This window comes from Budorcas taxicolor, chromosome 16 (assembly GCF_023091745.1).
Source record: "Budorcas taxicolor isolate Tak-1 chromosome 16, Takin1.1, whole genome shotgun sequence".
NCBI classification, from domain to species: domain Eukaryota; kingdom Metazoa; phylum Chordata; class Mammalia; order Artiodactyla; family Bovidae; genus Budorcas; species Budorcas taxicolor.
In genome coordinates, this window is record NC_068925.1 from 70032498 (window position 1) to 70057675 (window position 25178).

Genomic DNA, 25178 nt, shown 5'->3' on the forward strand with positions numbered 1-25178 from the left:
AAAACAATCAAGTGGGGTAGCTGGGGTTTTGATGTTCCAGCTACATATCAAGGAGAAAACTCCCACATACTGGGTGGATATAGCTGCTTTTATTTTTTGTTTGTTTCTATACTCTCCTCTTCAAAGAGGGTAAAAGAAAAAAAAAGAAAAAAGCATTTATAGTGAGCATGACTATTGAAGCTTTTTTTGTGGGAGCTTGTAAAATGGGAGTTTTGTTCCTCTTAAGATTCCTCATGACCCTTGTTTTCTTTGGGCTTTAAGCAAACCCGGGGTTCACCATTCAGACAGTCACGTTACCTCTCTTTAGAAGAGACTCTTAGAGCAACATGCCCTTTGGTAATAAGCAAGCCCTGCTGTTTTGCAGCCTTGTAGACATTCAGGAGAAGAGACTTTTGAGAGACCCACTCAGGCATTTGTTTCTTGAGAGCTTTGTAGGTTGGTAGGTAAGGGACCGTGGTTGAACGGTTGCCAGCGTTGAACTGATGGCAGATCCCTGAGAGTCAAGCCCTCCTTAGGGTAAGAAAGAGTCCGTGATTGCCCTGGGCCCTGGGGTATCATTTCCCAGTTCTCAGGGTAGTCCCTCTGGAAAATGATCATATTTGATCTCTTTCCTCACTTCTCAGGATCCACACCCTCTTTCCATTTGCACAAGGAGTTGGGGTCAGGGAAGGTCTTCCTTTCCCCTTGGCACCTACCGCAGGCTGCCTCTTATCCTCTGAAGGACTGTTTCACCTGAGCACTTGTTTCTCTGACTGGTCTTCATGTTTATACTTTGGTTTGGGTGTTCAGGTCTTCCTTTGACTTTTCTTTTCCTGTGGAGGAGACTGTCTGGCCCAAAGGATATATGTAGCTTGGTAACTGACACAATTGGATAAGCATGTGAAAGGTTCTGACCTTGGTGGTTGGTAGTTGGCTCTTTTTTCCTTATTAGTAGCACATTTGGGTGTATGCATTTAAGCATCCGTGTGTAAATCGGCATAAAGCATGCATGTTTTAGAGTTTGCTGCTGCTGCTGCTGCGAAGTCGCTTCAGTTGTGTCTGACTCTGTGTGACCCCATAGACGGCAGCCCACCAGCCTCCCCCGGCCCTGGGATTCTCCAGGCAAGAACACTGGAGTGGGTTGCCATTTCCTTCTCCAATGCATAAAAGTGAAAGTGAAGTTGCTCAGTCGTGTTTGACTCTTAGTGACCCCATGGACTGCAGCCTACCAGGCTCCTCCATCCATGGGATTTTCCAGGCAAGAGTACTGGAGTGGGGTGCCATTGCCTTCTCTGCTTTGTATTAAGAAAATAAAATAAATTTTGATTTCAGTTTTGATATACATTAATTACAGTTGGTGTTGTATTAGGTAACTTAAAAATAGACTATAGGGGGGATCCCTGGTGGTTCATTGGTTAAGACTATATGCCCCCAATGCAGGGGGTCCAGATTTGATCCCTGGGCAGGGACCAAGATCTCACAAGCTAGAATTAAGAGTTCACATGCCACCGCTAAGACGCAATGCACCCCAAAAAACAAAAACAAAAAGCCTAAAACATTGTAGGGAATTTCCTGGCAGTCCATGCTTCCATTGCAGAGGACACGTGTTCAGTCCCTGGTTGGAGAACTAAGATCCTGCAAGCTACATGCTGTGGTCAAAAAAAACCCCAAAAAACAGAGGCTGTATTTTTTCAGGCAGTGTTAGGTTTATAGCAAATTTGAGTGGAAAGCACAGTTCCATATGCCTCCCGTCCCGCCCACACTGCTTCCCCGCTGTCAACACCCCACACCAGGGTGGCACCTTAGTTACAGTCAATGAACCCACATTAACACATCATATCACTCAAAGTCCATAATTTACATGAGGGTTCACTCTTGGTGCACATTCTGTGGATTTTGACAAATGTACAATGATCTCTGTCCATATGGTAAACCTGTTTTTTAATTTAATGAACAGTGATTTTTTAAATATACTCAAGCGTTAATGTAAAAGGATACACGTTTTAGCGTTAAACACATATTCCTCTTCCAACAAAATGAAAGGTCATCCTGAGGCACCTTGGGTCACCAAAGGCCTCGTTGTCTCTCTACTGGTGTTTGACTGTGTCCTATATGACTTCATCCTCCTGTTATTGAATGCAGGATCCTGTGTTTGATACACAGTGAGGCCAAACCAACATATCCAAGTTTGGAGCAAAAAAAGGTTTATTGCAGGGCCAAGCAAGGAGAACAGTGGGCTGGTTCTCAAAAATCCCTGAACTAATACGGTAAACTTTTCGAAGGTCAAATCTGGTTTTGAATGCACGGCTTTGCTGCCATTTCAGTTCCCAGGCCTGGTTCATATGATTAGCAAACAGTCATCTCCTGGGGAAGCAGAATATGACAGGGTCTCTGCTCCCAAAAACCCGAGAGCTGGGAGAATAGGAAAAACAAGAAACAAAGCAAAGAGAACATCCTGTGCCAAGGTATAGAAACAGGAAAGAACGTGGAATTTTCAGGCAAGGGCAGAGGGGAGTTTGTACTGATCTGTGTGTGTGTGTGTGTGTGTGGGTGTGTGTGGGTGTGGGTGTCTAGGGGTTATGGAGGGGAGGAAGGAGCAGGTGCATAGATAGTTGGAGACCACTTTTGAAGGGTTTGATGTATCCAAGTACTTTTAACTATTAACAGATCCCATAGGACATTGTTCCTAAAACATGTCACAAAAATAATTAAAATAATCACCAGCTTTTAATGTATCACGTGCTATGCTGAGCACCTTTTGTTGATCAACTCATTTAATGCTTCTTACAAGCGTGCCAGGCGACTACTCTTGGTTTCTACTTTTATGGTCCAGGTAGGCTGACTCCACTGTTCTAATTCCCAGGGATGTGTAGTGGCAGAGAAAGGGGCCGTGGTAAGATGCTTTGAGAAACACTCTCATAACTTCTGCAGTTAAAAAAAAAAGAATGTGTTGAGCTCAGTGTTTCACAGTTATTTAAGCCTTCTAATAAATACTCTTTGAATCCTTTAGGGAATAAAACACTGCCTTGAAATAGAAAGCCATCAAAAGATTCCAAGGTGAAGCATGGCACAGGCACCTTGTGTTGTAAGAAAGAACCAAATGGCAGAAAAATGATGGGGATTGGGGTGACGGGAGGAAGTAAGTAAGCGCAAGTGTTAGCCACTCAGTCATGCCCAACTCTTTGTGACTCCATGGACTATAGCCTGCTAGGCTTCTCTGTCCATGGACTTCTCCAGGCAAGAATACTGGAGTGGGTTGCCTTTCCCTTCTCACAGAGATGCCAATTAGGCATAAGAACCTGGCAAGAGGAAATAAAATGAACCCTTTAAGAAAAAAAAATTTAATTCTTTTGAATAAGTTCAGAAAAAAAGGTGTGAGTTTCTGACTGGGGACTTTTATTAAGGAGGAGACTTGAGAGATACAGGAGGCTCAGAAAATTAGAATTCTGATAATACAGCTACAATATATTTGAATCAATGGATTTTACCATTTCCCTTTCCCCAAATAAACTCTTGTGTGGAACTCCGACAGATAAGGTGGAGGTGCTCTGTTTGCTGAGGGATTGATAGGGCTTTCTGGAGTCCCATCTCCTTGTGCCTTTCTTACCCCCCACATGGCTTGAAAAATAACTGACCTAGATTGGGAGGAAAATAGCTAAAAACAATGCTGCCTTATGATTAGCTCTTATATTTGAAAAATAAACACCTGGAGAACAGCAGAGTTTAGTGGCTAGGAATGTGAACTTGAACCAAACTGTCCGAGTTTGAATCCTGGCTCTGTCACTGATTTGCGTTGTGATCTTGGGTAGTTTCTTAACCACCCTGTGCTTTTGTTTTCTCATCTGTGAATGGAGATGGTCAGAGTAGCAGCCTCCATGCATTGTTGAGAGGATTAAGTGAGTTAGTTTTTGCAAAATTGCTACTGTATCACAGTGTCAGGCACATAGGAGCCACTCAATACAGTGGTCTGCTTGGCAAGACAAACCACTCAGATCAGACAAAGAGAAATATCCTATGATATTGCTTATATGTGGACTCTGAAAAGAAATGATACAAGTGGACTTATTTGCAGAAACAGACACAGACTCACAGACTTAGAGAAGGAAATTATGGTGCCAGATGGGGATGGGGGGAGGAGGGGTAGTTAGGTAGGGAGTTTGGGATGGACATGTGCACACTGCTATAGAATGGGTAACCAATAAGGACCCGCTCTATGGCACGGGGAGATACCTGCGTATGTATAACTGAATCACTTTACTGTACACCTGAAACTAACATCACGTTGTTAACCGATTATTGTCCAATATAAAATAAAAAGTTAATAAAACAGATATTACCCAGGCCCCTCCAGAGATTGGACTCTCACCCTTTCATAAGTCTCCTTGTTGCATTTTTAGGTGGCTTTAGTCATAGAAACTATGATCTACCACTGAGCTAAAATCTTTCAGTTCCTTGAACAGTTACTAATTGCAGATTGTGCTGTCCAGTAGGGTGGCCATTGGCTACATGTGGCTATCGAGTGCTTGAAGTGTGGCTAGCTTAAACTCACACGTGCAGTAAGTATAAAATATACAGCAGCTTTTGAAGATCTAGTATGACAAAAGGTTAAAATAATCTCATTAGTCATTTTTATATTAATTACATAAGTAAGTAAATGTTAGTCACTCAGTCATGCCCGACTCTTTGTGACCCCATGTACTGCAGCCCACCAGGCTCCTCTGTCCATAAGATCTTCCAGTCCAGGATACTGGAGTGGGTTGCCATTTCCTCCTCCAGGGGATCTTCCCGACCCAGGAAAGACCCAGGGAAGAAGTTGCATATTAAAAGCATAAAACTTTGAATGACCATTTTAAATAAAATGTATTGAAATTTGAATTTTACTTCTTTGTACTTTTTAATGTAGCTGCTGGAAAATTTTAAATTAAGTATATGGCTCACATTATATTTCTGCTAAATACTGCTGCTCTAGGAAAAGCAAGGAGGCCACTTTAATAGTAATAAGGAATGTAAATAATTCCAATAAGATATAAAAATATGCTGGAATTACTTCCTTTAGGAATAATCTTGACTCTACATTTTTTTCTGCGTTATTTTTATTGGAATGTAATGGCTTTATAATTTTGTGTTAGTTTCTGCTGTACAATAAAGTGAATATGCTATGTGTAGATATATCCCCTCTCTCTTGGACCTCCCTCCTACCCCCACCCCCATCCCACCCATCTAGGTTGTCACAGAGCCCTGAGCTGTGCTAAACAGCAGGTTCCCACTGCTTATCTATTTTTGCATATGGTAGAGAATTGACTATACTTTTCCCCTCGTGGCTCAGAGGGTAAAGCGCCTGCCTACAATGTGGGAGATCTGGGTTCGATCCCTGGGTTGGGAAGATCCCCTGGAGAAGGAAATGGCAACCCACTCCAGTATTCTTGCCTGGAGAATCCCATGGATGGAGGAGCCTGGTAGGGCTACAGTCCATAGGGTCACAGAGTCAGACATGACTGAGCGACTTCACTTTTACTTTAATTAAAAAATAATAAAGAGAGATAAATAACAGAAGTACTTGAGACTACTCTTCCTGGCCATATTCTATTCAAGATAACTTTTTTATTAGGAAATCCAGCACTTTGTGGAAGGATGAATTTGATAATTCTTGGGTCTCTTCTCAGGCTGGAATAAGAGTCCTGGTTTTTAAAGGAGCCTAAAAAAATCCATAACCATTTCATAGGGTTGGTGATTATCCTCTAAATTATCCCCTTTTCTTTTACACATTTGTATTCTCATCTTTACTGAAAGCTGATTTATCTAAAGCTAGCAGTTATGGTAGAAGTGTGTCACATTTTGCTATTTTCATAATGGCTAGAGTTTATAAAGGTACAGCATCTTAACCTGCATTTCCTTTCATCAAAGTAAAGCTAGCCTACATTAAAGACATTGCTATGGCTTGATTTTATGTTAATCTTTTGGGAATTGGAAATTTATCTGTGATAATGGGAGTACTCGAACACCTCATTCCCTGGCCCTATGAGATAATAGAGGAATTTGCTGTGTTTTATAGCCAGCTTAAATGCATCTAGATATGTTTGTATTTGCAGAGGACTAAAATAGTCAACCATGATTAAGAAACGATTGAAGAGTAGGCTGCTGGGGAGATTTCTGAATTTTGTACTGTGTTTTCTCTTTGTAAAGATTATAATGTGAAATCTTATTAGCTTAATGTCAGTTTTGTAAGGTAAATTGGCACCGTGTCTGTTTTCTTGATAGACAGATTGTAGGTGAGGTAATCCCCTGGTCTTCATCTTTTTGTGTATTCCAAGTGAGTGGTATAGCCTCTGAAGGAAGGATTTTTCTTGGCTATGAGATTTGCTTCTTTGGTCTGTGTTACTCTGCAGTTTCTTTTCCTGTACTTTTACGAAGAGATTGCCTAGGAAAATGAAGATGGTGCAGTTGTTAATTATAGACGTGTCAGTTACAGAAATCCCAGACTACCCAGAGTAGAGGTTGATTGCGCATAAGTTGTTTTTTGCTGTTATCCAACTGATGTATGGTGGTTTATGTTCCAAAGCCGTTGGAATGTAATTGCGTGAACTGCTATTTCAGAGTCTGCGTCTAGTCATCTTTTGAAGTATTTTCCATACTTCAGTGAAGGTTTGAATGCTTGTATGTAATTCCTCTATATTTTATGTGGAGGCATCTCAACTTCTCTGCTTCTTAATTTACAACCGAACTATATGTTCCTACAGAGAAACCCTTACAACCTAATGCAAGGTATTTTAAACTTTTGCTCCTGGATGATTACCTCTTCAAAATGCTTGTGATAAGATCATTGAATTTAATCCCTGGTCCCTAGTAATTGCCAAGACTGTGTCTGTAACCCTTATAAACAGTTAGCATTTAAGCTGTGCTGTTGGTCACAAAACTAGAAAAACAAAACCCTAAAAAAAATAAAAACAAAACCTTACCCTCATTAATAACTACTGTGGGGAATAATACCATTTTTACAGATAAATGGACAGCAAATCAGAAACATCTCAAATTGTTTTTAAAGGCCTTCTTCACTATAGTCTTTTGATGATCCCACAAGAGGGGTCTAACTTTCACGCTGGAGGATTTGCAGGCCAATCTGCCACTGAAGAAACCTATTTTTGTGGGCTCACATACACTTATGCTTTCCTGTTAAAATGCAAAACTCCAAACCAAATAAACCAGGAAGCTACTCATATGAAAATGACAGTTTAGGGTGACTCTTCTCCCGTTGTTATTTCAGTTGTGCATTTTTAGCAGTTGATTCAGAGATGTGGTTCCTCTCCCTGGGAACTGGTTCTTCTGTCTTCTTTTTCTTATCAGCAGTGAACGCATTGCAGAATTCACAGCATCGGAGCTGTTTTTTTCTAAAGAAAACTAGAGAAATAAAATGGGATTTAGAGCTCACACAGAGGTATTGTGAGGCTTAGATGGACCTGGCTTATGTTTGGTGCTTTGGAGATAAATCAAGCAAGTGTCTCAGGCATTTTACTTGGGCAGTGCGGTAGAATCCTTTGGTCGTGGAGGAGGGGGTTTCTGTTCGGAATCCACCATGTTTTCTTCAACCACGTGGCAGTGTTTAGCAGAGGAGCTCAGCTTTCAGAATTCAGCTGGAGTTGAAATTGGCAGGTGGCTTATGCACAGGCCTGGTGTGGCCTCAGCTGGGCTGGATGGGATTAGTGTCCCCTTGGATGATACACAGGAAGTTAACTGGCGCGCATGTTAGTTTGAGTGAGAGGTTAGGTTCTGGTTCTGTTTCTTGTGACACACTGTGAGACATGGCTGAGTAAACGTGCGGCCTTGTGGACTTGAATAGAGCAGGGTAATAAGAACTTGGGGACAGGGTCTTTCTCCTCTGTTGAGCACTTCAGAGCAGGCATATGGCAGAGGAAGAATAGGGAGGGGTGAGGTGGGAATGGAGAACGTTACTTGGAGCAGAGCTTTACGAAACAGTGTCGGATGGGGTGGATAACGGAATTGAGCACTTCTAAAACTAGGTCGTTCTGGCCATAACAGGTAGAAACTGATAGTCCTCCAGGCTATCTGCCTCTTCTGCACTGTAACCCCATTTCTTGAATAGTTAAATAATTGTTTCACTGGATAAATGCATGTGAGTCACCCAGAAATACCCTGTATCTTGTGGAAAAGGCTATACTGCAGCAGCAAAAGTATCTTATGCCATGGATTAGGTTTCAACATTGAAAGTGGTTTGCCTTGTTATTTGGAATTCTATACTATTAATTATAGCTCAAGACTATTTTCACAGCATGATTCTCATACCTCATCACCTTCCTTTTCTGTGTATGCACATGTGCACACATGTGTATCTGTGTGTATATGTGTATTCCATGGAATACTTTCTCAGGGTGTTTTTTCTTTCTTTTTTGTTTTGAAGAGCAGAGATCAGGTCTCCTTTAATGATTGGGTGGGAAGGAGAAAAGGAAACTTAAAATGCTGGCCTTTAAATCACAGGAGAAGTAAAAGTTACCTTGTTTTGTTTTGTTGCAAAATCAATTATAGAATGTTTATGCAGTTATGGTGGACCCTTTATAGTTTAAGTGCTACTAATTTGAGTGAATGTTACAGTTTGAGTGAAGTAGGGACCATAAAATCATACCTCCAAATGTCAAGACTGCTTTTAGTGAAAGGTGATAAATCACAGCTGGCCTGCGAAGCAGTTGCAAAGTTTGCCCTCACTTTCTCCACCCAGGCTTACGAAAGGGCTCTTTTCCAAGTAAAATAATTATCACATAGCCCATCACTGCTTACATATATTACCTCATTTATCATATACAGACTCACTCCTAGTCATCCTGAATATGGTGGAATACCCTTATACGGCACCGTGCTCCATGAAGGAATTTGGTGCAATGCAGAACTGCATTGGATCTTTTTCAGATGGTTTATTAAATTAAGTCCCCGGATTGCCTCATTTTCAGGCTAGCCTAACCCACGTGATAGATCCCCTCGGAAAGCTTCAGAGTGATATTCCAGTGTCCCATGAACACCTTTAGTGAGACTCTTAAAGAAACTCTTTGGGGAGACACTGCTTTGTGATGTTTTTTCTTATACCTTTTAGATTTTTATGTTACTCGTGGACCTTCCAGCTTCTGCTTTTGCCTGCCTCTTCTCCTTTATTTCCAGATAACTTCTGTTTTCTGATTCTGTGGTTGACAGGGATGGCAATAGCGGCTGATGACAAAGATGCTTGAGGCTTGCCTGCTTTTGTTTTTTTATTACTGAGGATGATGAGCGTGGCGATACATAGCTGCAACAGAAAGCACCATTTGTGAAGTAGCTACTTAAGGTGGGCCACGCACATGGCGGATGGTCTTTATCTCATTTACGCCCCTAACAGCCTGTGGCTGATGGGGGTAATCACCATCCCCATTTCGCAGAGGAGAAAGCTCTGAGACTCTGCGAGGTTCTATCACTCATACAGTTACGGAGACAGCGGGTGTAGAAGCTGGGAGATGAACTGACATCAAAGCCTATTTTCTTTCCGTTCAGCCACATTTCATTTCTTCTATATCATCAGTCACATTGGAACAACTAATGGACTTGCTGGAGCTGGGAAATGAACAATAGGGTCAGAATTCACTCAAGCAAGTTGGCCTAAGTTTTGAATAGAAACATAGCCTTGATTCTGTTTGTTGGCATTTTGTTGCTCGAGAAATGCATAGATTTCTGGTGTGGACTTGCCCTGTGAAACATCATGGAGGAAATGGTCCCATCTGAAAGCTCACACATTAAAAAATATCCTTTAGAATTTTTAGATCTGCAGTTTTATGTAGGGAAGGACGTGTCTGGTTTTCTAGTAAACTCAGAGTCAAGACTTGATTACACATTTTGGTGGCTTGGTGATGGGGATTGACGTACTATATCGTTGAGGGTGCAGCCAGCTGTAGTGGGAACTTGGGCACAAAAACGCCTTTGGAAATTAAGCATTGTAATGAAATCATGCCTTTGAAGGCAGATTTCCAGGTGTGCTGTAAACCATTCTAGGCTATAATTGAAATATAAAAGAATGCTTCAAAAGCAGTGATCTGTTTTTTTTTTTTTTGGGTGACTGCTGTGCTAATCCTGAAATCCTAGCATGAATTAATATATAAAGACAGGATTGAATGCATAAAAGTACCTGTTTTAATCATTTAGCACATTGTTCAAAACTCAACCAGTTGAGGCTTCAAGTCCAAGGGTGAAAAATCTCACTTTCATCTATCAAATCCCCCCCCGACTAATCTGCCAAGAACAGCCACTGGGGGCTCCTGTGGCAGCTGTGAAGAGCGACTCCTTCCACTCTCCATGCTTAATATAGGGGAGAGACTCGTCGCAGTTCATGTATAATGAAGTGGTAGAGGCCGATGTTTTTTAAGGTACTTCATTAAAGCCCAAACAGAGTGAATCCATTTTCTGTTCAAATCAGGTACCCTATGAAAACATTCTACGCTGCAACGCTTAACGTTGGCAGAAGGGTTCATCTTCGGAGTTGAGCAGAGTTAAGCTACTTTGCAGCAGGTGCAGGAGCTGTGTTTGCCTCTGCTAGTGAGCTCCATGTGATATCACGAAGCATTCCAAAAGCACAAGGAAGTCAGCCTTGAGATCTTAGAATAAGTCCGCATGGTCTCCACTCTGTATCACCCATTGCCCTTACCTAACACAGGTGCATCCGTACCCATGTGTACAAAGAGCAGCCATGGGTAGGAATACTGCCATCTGGAGACTTGGGGTGGTTTACAGTAAGTACTGTGTGACTCTGGTTTCTTTTCAAAAGTTCCAAAGTAAAAGCTGGATCCTAGTGTCCGGGCTGGGGGACCAAAGGTGAGGTTAGACGCTGGAGTCTTATTTCCTGTGTGGTCTCAGGATGCCCCTTAGGAGGCCCGAACTGACGCTGTCTTGTCTTTTTACCTAGACACACTACTTTGGCCTTTGGTTTCTCAGCAAGAGCCAGCAAGCACGATGGGTGGAGCTGGAGAAACCTCTGAAGAAACATCTGGACAAGTTCGCTAATGAGCCTCTGCTTTTCTTTGGAGTCATGTTCTATGTGCCAAATGTGTCATGGCTTCAGCAAGAAGCCACAAGGTAGGTGCTTTTCTCCGTGTTCCAAGGAAGGGTGTGGAGTAACTGAGGCTTCAGACGAGGTAGATGAGCTGGTTGCTTTGGGGGGTGTGTGTGTGTGTGTGTGTCTGTGTGTGTGTGTGTGTGTGTGTGTGTGTGTGTGTGTGTGTGTGTGTGTGTGTGGAATGGAGGAGAGGGGAGGTAGTTGGGGATTGTTTACCAGTCAATTTGCAGCTTTAGAATTTTTGTCTGAATCCATGTAGCTCATGCCAGTGGTCCCCTCTTCTGCTTGTGAGTGGGCAAGTGATCCTGAGACAGGTAGAATTTTGTGTCTAGAAGCATAGAAATATTAATTGGAGACTGTGAGTAAAATAAATATGCTAGAATTTAATTAAAAAAATTAATTAACCACCTAATGCTGTTTGGTCCACTCCTTTCCTCAAAATGTCCCCAGACAAAATGCATCATCCGACTTTGGATTTGAGGATTGAGAAGGTCACTGAAGATGGGAGTAGAGTTGAGGAAAGCTCAGACAGGGTAAGAGTTTTGATTTGGTAGGTTTAATACAAAGAAACAGGAAGCCAGCAAACTGAGAGACCTGGGGATTGGCCCCACCCTCCTGCTCATTGGCTGCTTTACCTGGGAGAAACCCTGTGTGGTCTTTGAAATGGTATTTCTCCTCCATCTGTAAAGTGAGGGATTTGCGTCTAAGTCTTGAATGATCTGATTAGTCTGCAGCTCTGTGAATGAAATGAGTATGTTTTTATTGATGTTTGTTAAAATATGCGGGGGGGGGGTGTGTGTTTATCAAATGTTTATTTCCAGTAATGAAGGGAATTGCATAAACTCTCTACTTACAAGCCTTTTACTTGGATCACGACATTCAGAGTGCTTGGGAAGCAATGCCAGTGACATCTGGGGTAGAAGGAACAGTATGCTACTTGATTCTTCTCTGTGTCATTTCTTAGATTTTAAATTTCTGAAAGAAGGATGCAGTTGAAATTTTTATTAACATTTTAAGGTGATAGTGTCCATCCTCTTCTTTTTTTAATCCAAACTATTGTTACATAGGTGGTGTTTCTATAAAACAGAGGCTGTGAGAGGGCTGACTGTCTGACCCAGGAAACCTACATCAGTCTTCAGGTGTCATTCATTTGAAGCACTTAATTATAGACCATCATGTGCTGGTTTTGAGTGATTTCATTTAAGTCCTTTCTGTCCAAGAAATTATCTCCTCAAATCTCCTCAAGTCGAATCAGATCAAGATGATTTCCTCCAGCTTTTGAATCCTTCTTGAGTACTTTATACAGTGTTCGGAGCACAGCATTAGCTTAATAAATACTTGCTGATTCATAGCTCTTGGACCTTTAAATGCAAGACCGTGAGTGCCAAGGGTGAAACATGGGCTATAAATTAATGCATACTGAGAAAAGTTCAGCCTGTAAGAAAAAAAAAAAATGAAGTTGTGTTCCTCTAGACAGATTTATTCTGTAAGGTCTATTTAGGAAGAGCAGTTGAAGTGGTGAGGGACTCAGAAACTAAGCTTTATGAAGTTAAAAAAACGAAAGATTGTTTAAGCTTAGACAGATGAAGACTTGCAAGGGTACAGTAGCTGCCTTTGGACTCTCATGGGGAAGGAATTCTGTGTTAGCTCTGGAGAACAAAATTAGGGTCAGTAACAATGAAGTTCAAGGAGTTGAAAGACGTTGGTTATTTGGCTTGACATAAGAACAGAGTTTCTAATAATTAAAGCCATATAAAAGTGGAAGAAGCAGACTTAACCAAAGAGCAGGCTCCTTGGTCTCTGGAATTGCTGTAGCTCAGGGTGAATAGCCTGTGTGGTGTCTTGAAGAGGAGGCCGCCATACTGGATAGGATGTTGGAATCATCAGTGATTCTCAGACCAGAGCTTGCTGGATCATAATTAAGCCAAAGCATTTATTCGAAATATGGATTCTAGGACTGCACCAGAAGTCTGAACTAGAATATCTCAGGCTGGGGATCACAAGGATGTGTTGTTTAAAATAAACAATATTCCTCAGGTAGTTCTGATGTTCATCCAGACTTGGGAATCAAAATAAGTTAGTTAACCTATAAAGCTCTTTACAGTTTTAGATTTTCTAGAGAAGTAAACTTAATGCTACATTATTTGTCGATATTTTCCTATATAAGCTGAAGCAAAGCATGTTTAAATCTCAGAACCTGAGGTAGAGAATAGGAATTTTTGACTTCTTTTTGCTTGGTTAGGTTGGTTCATGTAAGAGGTTTGATAAGGAAGGAAAGGAGTGTTTTTCAACACAGGAGTTTGAAGCAGACTCTCTTACTGCTGTTTGAGCAGAAAAACGAACTGAAAATAATTCAGAACTTTGAAGGACATTTTTTTTAGATGTAAACTCTGGAACTAACCTATGTAAATTTCAGGTATAACCTTCTCTCTGTGAGAAAGGATATTTGTAATTAGGAGCTGGGTTTGCAAGAGGAGTTTTTTGATACTCCTCCCCGCACCCCACCCCCGAGCCCCCTGCACCAACATTGCAGGAATTTTTGTTGTCTCAGAGGGCCCGAAAACTGAAATGTGCCAAGGGGTATCAGAGCAGGTCAAAGACTTATGCTGGAGAGATGGAGAAACAAGACAGAAAAGTGTTGTAAGTAAATAAAGGAACGTTGATAGAGGGATAAAGAAAAGAAGCAGGGAATTCCATCGGGGTTCAGTGGTCAGGACTCAGCGCTCTCACTGTGGGGACCCTGGGTTCCAGCCCTGGTTGGGGAACCATAATTCCATAAGCCACACAGTGTGACCGAACAAAGAAAAAGAAGAGAAAAAAGGAATGTATATACTTGGGCAGGTTGAGGGCCACCAACCATCACCCAGATTTGGCTCACTGAGACCCACCCTTAGTTTTGGACATATAGGCCAGAGTGTAAAGGAGGCCTGGTTCAGACAGAACAACATTTTGGAGTGTTTAGGATTTCTGAGTTTGAAGTTAGAGATGAACAGTTGAGCTGAATTCAAGTGGAAGAGAGCTGTGGTACTGATAGTCATTAGGAGCCCTAGGGAATGTGAACCTTCCTGGGAGGTTTTAGAAGCATCTGGGGTCTCCACTGAATATTGAAACTGTCTTCCAGGCAGAGCGGCCGAGGAGAAGCCGTGGTAGGGCAGGGTCCCTGAGGACTGTCTCACCGAAGGCCCCGGCAGCGCTCACGAGGAGCTGGTTAGTGACTGGCTCCCCAGTCAGTTCCTGTTTCCTGAGTGACCAGGGTCTCAGGTGCAGATGGCCTTGGGCTTCTGAGAGCACCTGGAGTCCGCAGCTTTGACACAGAACAGTTAGTCTTTGTGATGCCCAGACAGTAAGATGTTTGCATAGATTAGAACTAGAGATCTGTCTTTCACTGCAGGCAACCCTTTGGAGGAGGCAACCATTCAACCATCTGTGCTTAAAAAATAAGCCTTTGTCTGGAGCCCACCACACTTGTTTTCACGCGACACATGTTTGCAGTAATTTGGCTACCTCTATTTGAGAGTAAAACAGGTTCTATAACATTAGCCACTTCTCTGGATAAGAACAAAGAAGTTAGAATTAATACTTTCTCTCTCTCTCTCTGTGTGAATCTATATAAAAACACAGAGGCGAAAAGAAGATATATTTAATGTATATTTCATTATGTTTGTTTCATTTGTGGTCTTCAGACAGTTCTATCCTTGAAAACTTGCAGGTTAATACAGTATTTGGAACAATACAACAAAAATTGGAGAAGAATGTTGATTGCGTGCTGTTTAAGAAGGTGATTGACTTTATTAAGATGATCAACGTTTTTTAAATTAGAAAATTGAGATGCTGTTTTTTAAAAAAATAATTTTACTTATTTATTTTATGCCGTGCTGGGTCTTGGTTGCTGTGCGGGCTTTTTCGTGAGCTGTGGCGAGTAGGGGCTCCTCTCTAGTTGCAGTGTGCGGGCTTCTCGCTGTGGGGGCCTCTTCTGTGGACCACGGGCTCTAGGCCGTGTGGGCTTCAGTACTTGCGGCTCCCGGGCTCTAGAGCACAGGCTTACTTGCTCCTAACCCTTTCTTACTGGCATGTGGTATCTTCCCAAACCAGGGATTGGACCTGTGTCCCCTGCATTAGCAGGCAGATTCTTAACCCCGGGACCACCAGAGAAGAACCCCCCCCACCTTTTTTTTTTCCTTTAATTTTGACATACTGTGTTTCCTCTCATCTCCCAGATCTGACTTTTCAAAAACAAGCCTCTTCATAAGTGAGGAAAAAATGCCAAGATAACTATGGTGGAGTCAGGGATGAAACAGACAGTTCAGAACCAACATTTAGGTGGTGATTGAATAGAAGACCAAAGTTATCAGAAGGAGAACACACACAGAAGTACACATAAAAGGGGGGGAAACCTCTTAATATTCTTAAAGAAGTGTGAAAAAGCTGGTGAAGAGGACACACTAACAGACAGATGGAGGATGAGTCATGGAACCATGAAAAGGAAAGAGATTAGGGAGAGAATTCTCTCCAAGCTGTAAGATACATTACCTTGGGGCTTTAAAAACGTTCGTTTTTCCCCCTTTGGTTAAAATGACTCAAGGATGGACCACCATAATTTTTTCCATTTTGCTTGGCTTCTCTTCTGCCTTTTTGCCAGCTTTTCTGTTCAGCAATGGGACTCTGGTTAGGAGTTTATCTTCCCCCGTTCTGCCCTCCTCCTGACTCAAAGGAAAGATTTTTGTAATGTGTTTTAACGATGTGCATAGCAACAGGCTCATTATAAACACATGGTGTTCAGATTTTTCTGGACACAGAATGAAGAAAGATGGTTTGTGAGAGGTGGAGAAATTCTTAGTCAAACAGAAGGATCCTTAATAATAGCCAGGGGAAACCAGAAAGCTGCTGGCCAAGATCACTGCTTTTCGTTTAGGTCTGGGGTTTTTCCAAGTCTTCCTCCAGTGAGGAAGTCCCTATTTAGTTTTTTCAACACTAAAGAGAACACTTTGTAAGAGAAGAAGTAATTTTTGAAGCGTGAATTGGCTTCGAGGTTGAAGTTCCTTGATTTCTAAAATTTTCAATTCTGGGGCATTTTTCCGTTATCAGAACGTGTTTATCTTTGCTTTATCCCTATTGAATGGTCTATTTGCATAGTGCCAAAGGCCTTCTAGGCTTCCCAGATGGTTCAGTGGGTAAAGAATCTGCCTGCAATACAGGAGATGTGGGAGATGTGGATTCTATCCCTGGGTTGGGAAGATCCCTTGGAGGAGGAAAATAGCAACCCTCTCCAGTATTTTTGCCTGAAAAATCCCATGGACAGAGGCGCCTGACAGGCCCAAATCCAAAGGGTCGCAAAGAGTTGGACACAACTGAGCAACTAAGCAGCAAGCAGCAAGGGGCTTCTGATTGTCCTAAGGAGGCCAGATAACCGTTCCTTCTTTTCCAGGACACGTTTGTAGCCCGCTGTGGAGGTGGGGTGGTCCGCGCTTCTAGAGGTGAGCGTCGTTTAGGCAAAGCAGTTCAGCCGCCGCTGTGGCCAGCACAGTCGCTCTGCAAGGACGGTCTCGGGACACTGTAGCTCATCTGCTGGGGACTCCAGGTCTGTGGGACCTGTGGCAGGCTCCCTCCACCCAGTGGGCGCTGCCTCTGTTTTCTGCACTTCTCAGCCTCTGTGAGTCCCCCTTCTCTTGGTGTCACTCTTCCCCTGTCCATCTCCCAACTTCCCTAAAGTGCTGGACAATGAGGCTACATGCTAGTCTGCTTGGTAGAACTGCCTAGCAGTTATTTCCAGAAAGATTTTGAAAAAAATTCTTAATCTCTTTATGGACTAGTAGGGAGCATTCCACAGTGTTGAATGTAATTCCTTGTCTGGGAAGAACTAATGGGACAATGTGTCATTCCACTAACTGGAAATACACGGCCGCGTTGAAAGCTGCGCTCTTTCGGTGCCATAGAGAGCATGGTGCATTTTCTGTTGTGATGGTGAGTGATAGGGAGTTATAACGTTATTACAGTGTTAGAGGGTGGTGGGGAGTGGTACCCCACTTTTCTTCCAGTTATATGTTTTGGGCTGTTGGCAATTCTATTGATGTTTAAGGTAGATTTGCTTAAGACTTTTTACATCCCCGTGAAGGTCAAACTGGTGTTTTGAATTTTTGTTTTTTAACTAGGCTTCAAGAAGTGGTTCCAGTGACCTTACAAAAGCTTTCTTCACCTTACCTTTCTTGTAAATACCTAAGGTTTCCTCCTTAGTCTCTTGGCATCTGCCTCGAGTGCTTTTGTAAACAAGTCAGTGTTCAACCAGTGTTTAAAATGTCTCTTTTAAAAGCTCTAATTATGGTAACGTTTCCATTTCCTTTTACAACACCATATATTTTGTTCCTCCGGTTCTCTGAGTTCTTTTATTATTTTGAAATGTCATTTTAATGGCTATTTAAAGTTTACCCGTGGGCTGGGAAATAGGGACTCCCTTCAAGTCAGACTTAAGATTCAGCATGAATTCCCTGTGGATAATATAATTTGCTGAGAATGGCAAATCCTTCTCCGAGCCAGCTCCAGCCAGTGAATGAGAACTTGTTCTCTGTCTGTCTGATGACTGAGAACGAAATTGTTTCTGCCAGATATTTTAAGATGCTGTTGATACTGAGATTTAATCTCAAACATTATACTGTGTGGCCAATGTCACGTATGATGAGATGGGAGGGGAGGATGGCTATGTGCCATAAACAGCCATCTTGAAGGCCAGAAGAATTGATTCCCCAAAGGAGATGAGTTGATGAAGATGTGAGTTGCCATTTGCATAATTTTTTATTTCAACCTTTGTGTTAAGCACCTATTCCATGTTAAGACACTTTGCTAGTCAGTTGGGAGAATAAAATGAACAGATCTCAACACGTCCTCTCTCTTCTGAAAGAGCAGTATCTCCAAGCAGCGTCTATTTCATTTCCACTTATTTGATTTATTGGAAATTGGAGTTTGTCTGTAAAGCTTACACTGCTCATGTTATTTACTTCCTGGCGTAGGCTTTCTCGCTCTTTTCGTGAATCACAGGGAGCCTGGTAAGTATCTTCTTGGCCCAGCTTTGTGGGCCTGTGACCTGTGCAGTTATTTGCACGGGGCCCCACACTCAGAAAGGTACTGAACTTGGCTTTGTGCTCTGCTGCCATTCTTTGAAATTCTTAATGATTTCTTTTTTTTTTTGGCTGCACCAGGCAGCATGTGGAATCTTAGTTCCCCGACCAGGGATTGAATCCGTGCCCCCTGCAGTGGAAGCTTGGAGTCTTAACCACTGGACCACTGGGGAAGTCCCAGAAATTCTTAATGATTTTTGAATTATGAACCCCGCATTTCATTTTTCACTAGACTCTGCAAATTTTGTTGCCAGTCCTGCCCAGGACAGCCTGCTACCTATGTCCCTGTTCATTCATTTCTGCTTGTTTTGTTATTGCCTTGTGACTTGCTGGGTGGATCTGAGTCTGCTGTTATGGGTGTGATCAAAGAGGAAGAGTAAGTAATAATAATAATAATAAAATCCACAGAGGAGCAAAAATAAAATTTTCACTCTGTATGCACACTCTGACAGATAGTATGGAACAGGGAGGCCTGGTGTGCTGCAGTCCATGGGGTTGCAAAGAGTCAGATACAACTTAACAACTGAACAACAGGATGTAAATATGAAAATAAAATTGAGGCGTTAGTAACCGTTTCTGTCCCAGGACTTGACTTAGTGCAAAAATCCTGCAGAGTTGGGGGAGCCATTAATATTCTAAAATCAGTTGAATTTCCTTTAGGGAAGCTGATTAATTAGCTTATCTCAATCCTCAACTAGGATTTCCTTACGTTTTTCTGTAAAGGGGATGACTCTCCAAAGTTTAGACTTTTGTTAATTAAAGCAGAAGCACGCCTTAGTGCCTACCTCATCATACCCAGTCTTCCACATGTATGGATATCCTTTTTATCCTTGTCTTTCCCCTCTCGGGAAAAAGATCTCATTTGCAAGAATATGTAGAGAGATAGAAGTTTAGGCAGCAGAACAATGAGGTATACCCAAATAAAATGAAGTTAGTACTTAAACACAATCTGGTTGTTTCTTTGTTTAAAATTCTCATTTTCAATCATATGGCTAATGTGTATTTACTAGTATTTGATGATCTGTTCTGAAATGCTCAAAAGCAAACAAAAATCATGTGTTTCTGTTGAGCTACTTGGATATAACTTGATGTCTTAAGCAAGGGCAACGATTTTGTTCATTTTGTATTCCCCGATCTTCAAAGATACATTTATTCATGTGTTTATTCACTGATTCATTGATTCCAAATGGTTCTGAGACTGAGAAGGATCCAACATTTGACTCATGGAGTAATAAAGATTTATAATACAGCAGGGATTAAAATTTTAGACTATTGAATTATTTCAAAAGCCTAGTAGAACCCAATGATCCCACACAGCAGTGTTTACCTTCAGAGAGGTAGAGAGGGGGTGAAAATAAACAGTAGTGATGAGAAGAGGTGTTTTGTCATGTCAAAGCATGCCAGCTATGCTGTATGGATTTTTTTTTAAAGAAAGCATCCACTTCCTTAAAAAGTATTTATTGGATTTTTTGGGATACCATTTGTCATGGGTGGGATTGGGAGGAGTGTGTACATTTCAATACTGGGGTTTTAAAAAAATCCTGCAGGGAGAGAGAGGCACCGGGGGGTAGATGTTTTAGAATCCTTTGCTCTGCTTTTCCGCTGGCATCTCAGTGAGGGGGACCTTAAGTTGGGGCAGAATGGGTGGGGAGGGAGGAGGGAAGTGGCAGGCGTGCGGGGCTCCCACGTGAAAGAGCCCCACAGTGCCTGAGCAGCAGCAGCATCTAGAAAGCATAGAGTCCTTTTCTGGGCTTTTTTTTGGCATAGCTGTTTTCTGACCCAATACGAGACCTCCCAGCCTAGCCAGCAGGGCCTGAGAATATAACTCTATGGGGTTTCGTGGAAGAAGGTAGTTGGTATTCTGTCACTCGACAGAATTTAATAGTAGTAGCCATGAGAGTGCGGGGTACTGCAGTAAGTGTGTTCAGTAATTTTCTTTTTTTGGTCCTCACTTGTGTGCTTAGCCGCTCAGTTGTGTCCGACTCTTTGTGACCCCATGGACTGTAGTCGGCCAGGCTCCTCTGTCCGTGGGGATTCTCCAGGCAAAGATGCTGGAGTGGGTTGCCATTGCCCCGCCTCCCGGGGATCTTCCCAACCCCAGGGATCAAACCCAGGTCTCCCGCATAGTAGGTGGATTCTTGTCTGAGCCACCAGGCTACAACCCCATAAAGGGGGCTCTATTAGCAGTCTCTGAAAAAGGATTGTGGGTTTTTCCCCTAATAGAAGTTTTATTACTAATACGTGGAGATTTCATCCATCAAATTAGTTGAATTCGTTACATTTCATTGCCAGAGAAATACTTCTGTCCACGTGTCCCCCGACTCCCCAGCTTTAGTAGAGAAACAAGAGTGGGGGTTAGTTCCTACTGAAGGGTCAGCAGAGAAAGGCGAGGGCAGGAGTACCTGTGAAGTCAGAGATGGTGAACTGGCAGTGTGAGAGCGGATTCTGGTCTACTGGTGGGTTTTGTTGTGCCTGGACCATTATTTAAAGAGTTGGATTTGGATGCCTTGCAGGTGGGCATGTGCTGTCCATCCAGTTTGCCCATTACCCCGACTCCCTGTGGTATAATATGGACTCCTGCAAGTGACCTGCTGGCTCTGTAGGCATCTAGGTTGTGACCGCTGATACTTGTACTTTCTATATAACTTGGCGTGCTTCTCAGTACTGCGGTCCACCCATATCTCCGCAGTGGCCCATCTGGATCTATGGCACTCAGAGTCCAGCGGTCTTCATGCTTTAGCCACCTACCAGAAACTGGATGGTCCAGAGGGATGTGCGAGTATCGTTCTCCTTACATCCTTGTTTGAAAAGTTTCTTTCTATGTCACATCTCTGCAGAGTGCCAGATAACATGTTCCTGTACTTTATGTGGTGGAGATATGGCTCAAGTCTTTCAGATTTCTCCTCTTTATTGCTTTCAATATCTGCCTCATCTCTGATTACTCATAAAAGATTCCATCCATCAGAAAGGTACCAAATGTTCTGTAGGGCCAAAAGGAAAAAAACAGAGAAGAAACCACCCAAATTTTAAGCAAACATAGCTTATTTGAAAAAGTAGTTTGCTGTCTATCAAGATAAACTAAGCTTTACCAGAGTCATGGTTTTATATCCAAACGTGAGATGCCACACATTCTAGAGGCCACTTGCTTTATTGTACAGATGAAGGAGACGAGAACTAGGGAGATGGAGGGGCTTTGCCCACAGTCACACCACTGTTTAGAGATGGAAGTCTGGCTCTTCAGCCGGTACTGGCATGGTTTGTAGGTTAGCCAAGGATCCAGACATGGGAGAGGATTTATTTAAATTTCCAAAAGCCTTAGCCCATACTCCCCTCCCTTGCCCTGCCACAGCTAAGACACCCTGTAGAACTGGAAGAGATGTGTTTTGTCCAAGGGAAGGAAGTAGTTTAGACGGAAGAAACAAAGGGCAAAGGAAAACAGGCGCTTCTTTGAATGGAGTCCTTTAAATAGTGAGCCTTCTGTCGAGATTGGAACTGAGATGGGTTTTATTTAGCATTTTTATCAGTGATCTGCCGCCCTGGGCATAGAGTGAAAGTGCCAAGCTTTCAGATGACACTAAGCCCTTTAGAAGAGTGGAAAATTGAGACATTGGAAATAAACAGTAGAAAGGTGTCAGCTGGTGTCAAGTTCCCAGGTGTGACTGTGAAAGGATGATACTGTGCTTTCTGGTATAATTTGTGAGCGGGGGGAGGAGTCGTCCTAGCAGGGACATGTTGCAGCGTGTTCCAGTTTACAGCAGCCCAGCTCTCAAGGTTAGCCCATCAATCTTGTGCCTGCAGCTGGCCAGAATGGGTGGATGTGTTGCCAGTGTAAAAATGTTTCCTGCCAACATGAAAAGGTGTTACTGTTATTCAGAGCAAATCCCAGCAAATTTTACGTAAGTTTCACTGAAATACAAGCCAGACACATGATAATTTACCAGAAAATCAGAGAGATTGAAGAAGCAGTGTTAGAAACAAATGTTTTTGACCAGGACACCAAATGTTTTGAAGGAGGTCTTCAGAAGACATGAACTGTGATAAATAAACAGAGAAACCCACAGATCAAGGAAAATTCAAGAAGGTCAGTAATTTGGATCCTTGAAGTAAATGACCAACTGTGAAAAAATGGCTATTGGTGGAAAATATGAAGGCAAGTTAGGTATCTGCCAGACTGCACTGTGTATATATTTTGAATGACTAATCGAATCAGTGAAGAACTGGTATTTGGTCTAATCTTCAGGGAAAATATTAGCTGGAAGTAAAATATAGTTCAAAAACAAACTCTGCTGTAGTAGATTTGCACTCAGGAAATCTGCTTTGTGGTTATTTGTTTCTTGGTCAGGGTCTGTAAACTCCCTCAAACTCAGCTTTTGTGTTTATTATCAACTGGAGATCATGCCAGCATAGCTCCTGTGAGGATTAATTCAGAAAGCACCCATTACTATGTCCAGGACATAGTGGATATTCAAATGATGTCTGTTTTTTAAATAACAAAGAGGTACTGTGAGGTAATGAGCAATTGCTGTGCAGATATTTCTCAGTTGGTTTTGGCCCTGGTAACCAGAAGTGTACAGGGAAGAGAATTCTGGGAATGTAGATTAATCTAGTCAGGTTGTGACATTACAGTGCCACCAAAGGGCTTAGTATCTAACTAAGCTAACTGAGCTCACTGTGCTCAATTATTCAGTTGTGTCCGATTCTTTGAGACCCTAAGAACCATAGCCCACCAGGTTCTTCTGTCCGTGGAACTTCACAGGCAAGAATACTGGACTGGGTTGCCCTTCCCTTCTCCAGGAAAGATTCCTGATGCAGGGATCCAACCTATGTCTCTTGTGTCTCCTGTATTGGCAGGCGGATTCTTTACCATTAGCACCACCTGGGAAGCTCTTGATTCTGCTAACTGATGATTAGTAGGGTCCAAATCACTAAAAACCCTGCTTTTATAGAAATTCTTATTGGCTAGAAACTTTTTAATAGTACTGACTTATGAGTGCTAGCCCCTTCATGGATTACACCCTTGTCATGGCGAAGGGGCTTGCCATACAGAGCCACCCAAGATGGACAGGTCATAGCAGAGAGTTCTGACAAAATGTGGTCCACTAGAGAAGGGAATGGCAAACTACTCCAGTATTCTTGCCTTGAGCACTGCATGAATAGTATGAAAAGGCAAAAAGATAGGACACCGGAAGATGAGCTCTCAGAAAGTGTCCAATAGACTACTGGGGAAGAATGGAGAAATAGCTCCAGAAAGAATGAAGAGACTGGGCCAAAGTGGAAATGATGCTCAGTTGTGGATGTATCTGGAAGTAAAGTCTGATGCTGAACAGACAATTCTGCATAGAAACCTGGAGTGTTAGGGCCATGAATCGAGGTAAATTGGACATGGTCGACCAGGAGATGACAAGAGTGAACACCGACATCTTAGGAATTAGTGAAGTAAATTGCACTCATTTTACATGCTAGCAGGGTAATGCTCAAAATCCCTCAAGCGAGACTTCAGCAGTACTTGAACTGAGAAATTACAGATGCACAAGCTGGATTTTAAAAGGGCAGAGGAACCAGAGATCAAATTGCCAACATCCACTGGATCACAGAGAAAGCAAGAGAATTCCAGCAAAATCATCTGCTTCACTGACTTCTCTCAAGCCTTTGACTGTGTGGATCACAATAAACTGGAAAATTCTGAAAGAGATGGGAGTACCAGACTACCTTGCCTGTCTTCTGAGAAACCAGTATGCCGGTTAAGAATGGAACAACAGACTGTTTCAAAATTGGGAAAGGTATATGTCAAGGCTGTATATTGTCACCCTGCTTATTTAACTTCTATACAGATTACATCAAGCAAAATGCCAGGCTGGATGAATCACAAGCTGGAATCAATATTGTGGGGAGAAATATCAACAACCTCAGATATGCAGATGATACAACTCTTATCTCAGAAAGTGAATAGGAACTAAAGAACCTCTTGATGGGAGTGCCAGAGGAGAGTGAAAAAGCTGGCTTGAAACTCAGCATTCAAAAAACTAAAATCATGGCATTTGGTTCCAACACTTCATGGCAAATAGATTGGGAAACAGTGAAAACAGTGACAGACTTTATTTTCCTGGGCTCCAAAATCACTGCAGATGGTGACTGTAGCCATGAAATTAAAAGACGCTTGCTCCTTGGAAGAAAAGCTACGACAAACCTAGATAGGGTATTAAAAAGCAGAGATATCACTTTGACGACAAAGGTCCGTCTAGTCAAGGCTATGGTTTTTCCAGTAGTCATGTATGGATGTGAGAGTTGGACCATAAAGAAAGCTGAGCACTGAAGAATTGATGCTTTTGAACTGTGGTGTCGGAGAAGACTCTTGAGAGTCCCTTGGACTGCAAGGAAATCAAACCAGTCCATCCTAAAGGAGATCAACTCTGAATATTATTGGAAGGACTGATGCTAAAGCTACAATACTTACGCCGCCTGATGTGAAGAGCTGACTCATTAGAAAAGACCCTGATCCGATTGAGGGCAGGAGAAGGGGTGACAGAGAATGAGATGGTTGGATGGCATCACTGACTCCATGAACATGAATTTGAGCAATCTCAGAGAGATAGTGAGGGTCAGGGAGGCCTGTCATGCTGCAGTCCATGGGATCCAAAGAGTCAGACACAACTTAGCGACTGAACAACAGCAATGTGAGTGCTAGAAATCAAATTGCCCTCCAAAGATAAAGGATTTGATGTCATTGAAATGAAGTTTAACTTTGTCCCTTATTTCCTCTGGCACTTCCTAAAAGTAGAGTTGCAAAAAGTAATTTAAGCAAAAACTGTATTGTTATCATCAACGTGTATTTCCTAAGTAGATTCCCCACTCCTGCCCCAGTCCCATATGAGGGGTCAGATCTTGCCCAGAGGGTCGTGCTTACTGTGCAGAGGTTATCAGACCAGTGTGAGAAAACAGGATAAGGCAGGCCTGGCCTGCAGCTTCACAGATGGTCAGAGCAGCTGTTCAGGGTCTTGAAGCCAGGTTGG

At 42.4% G+C, this 25178-nt stretch overlaps 1 protein-coding gene across 3 annotated transcripts in view; it reads left to right on the forward strand.

The window, feature by feature from the left end:
• Nucleotides 1-25178, forward strand: part of PTPN14 (protein tyrosine phosphatase non-receptor type 14) — a 187848-nt gene that overhangs the window by 71225 nt on the left and 91445 nt on the right. For 2 of the 3 annotated variants that reach the window (XM_052653613.1, XM_052653614.1), the window contains exon 3: nucleotides 10910-11079. In XM_052653613.1, the coding sequence (XP_052509573.1) occupies nucleotides 10910-11079 (170 nt within the window). Of the gene's footprint in view, nucleotides 1-10909; nucleotides 11080-16615; nucleotides 16710-25178 lie in introns of those variants that run through there. The other variant, XM_052653616.1, reaches the window with a different exon arrangement.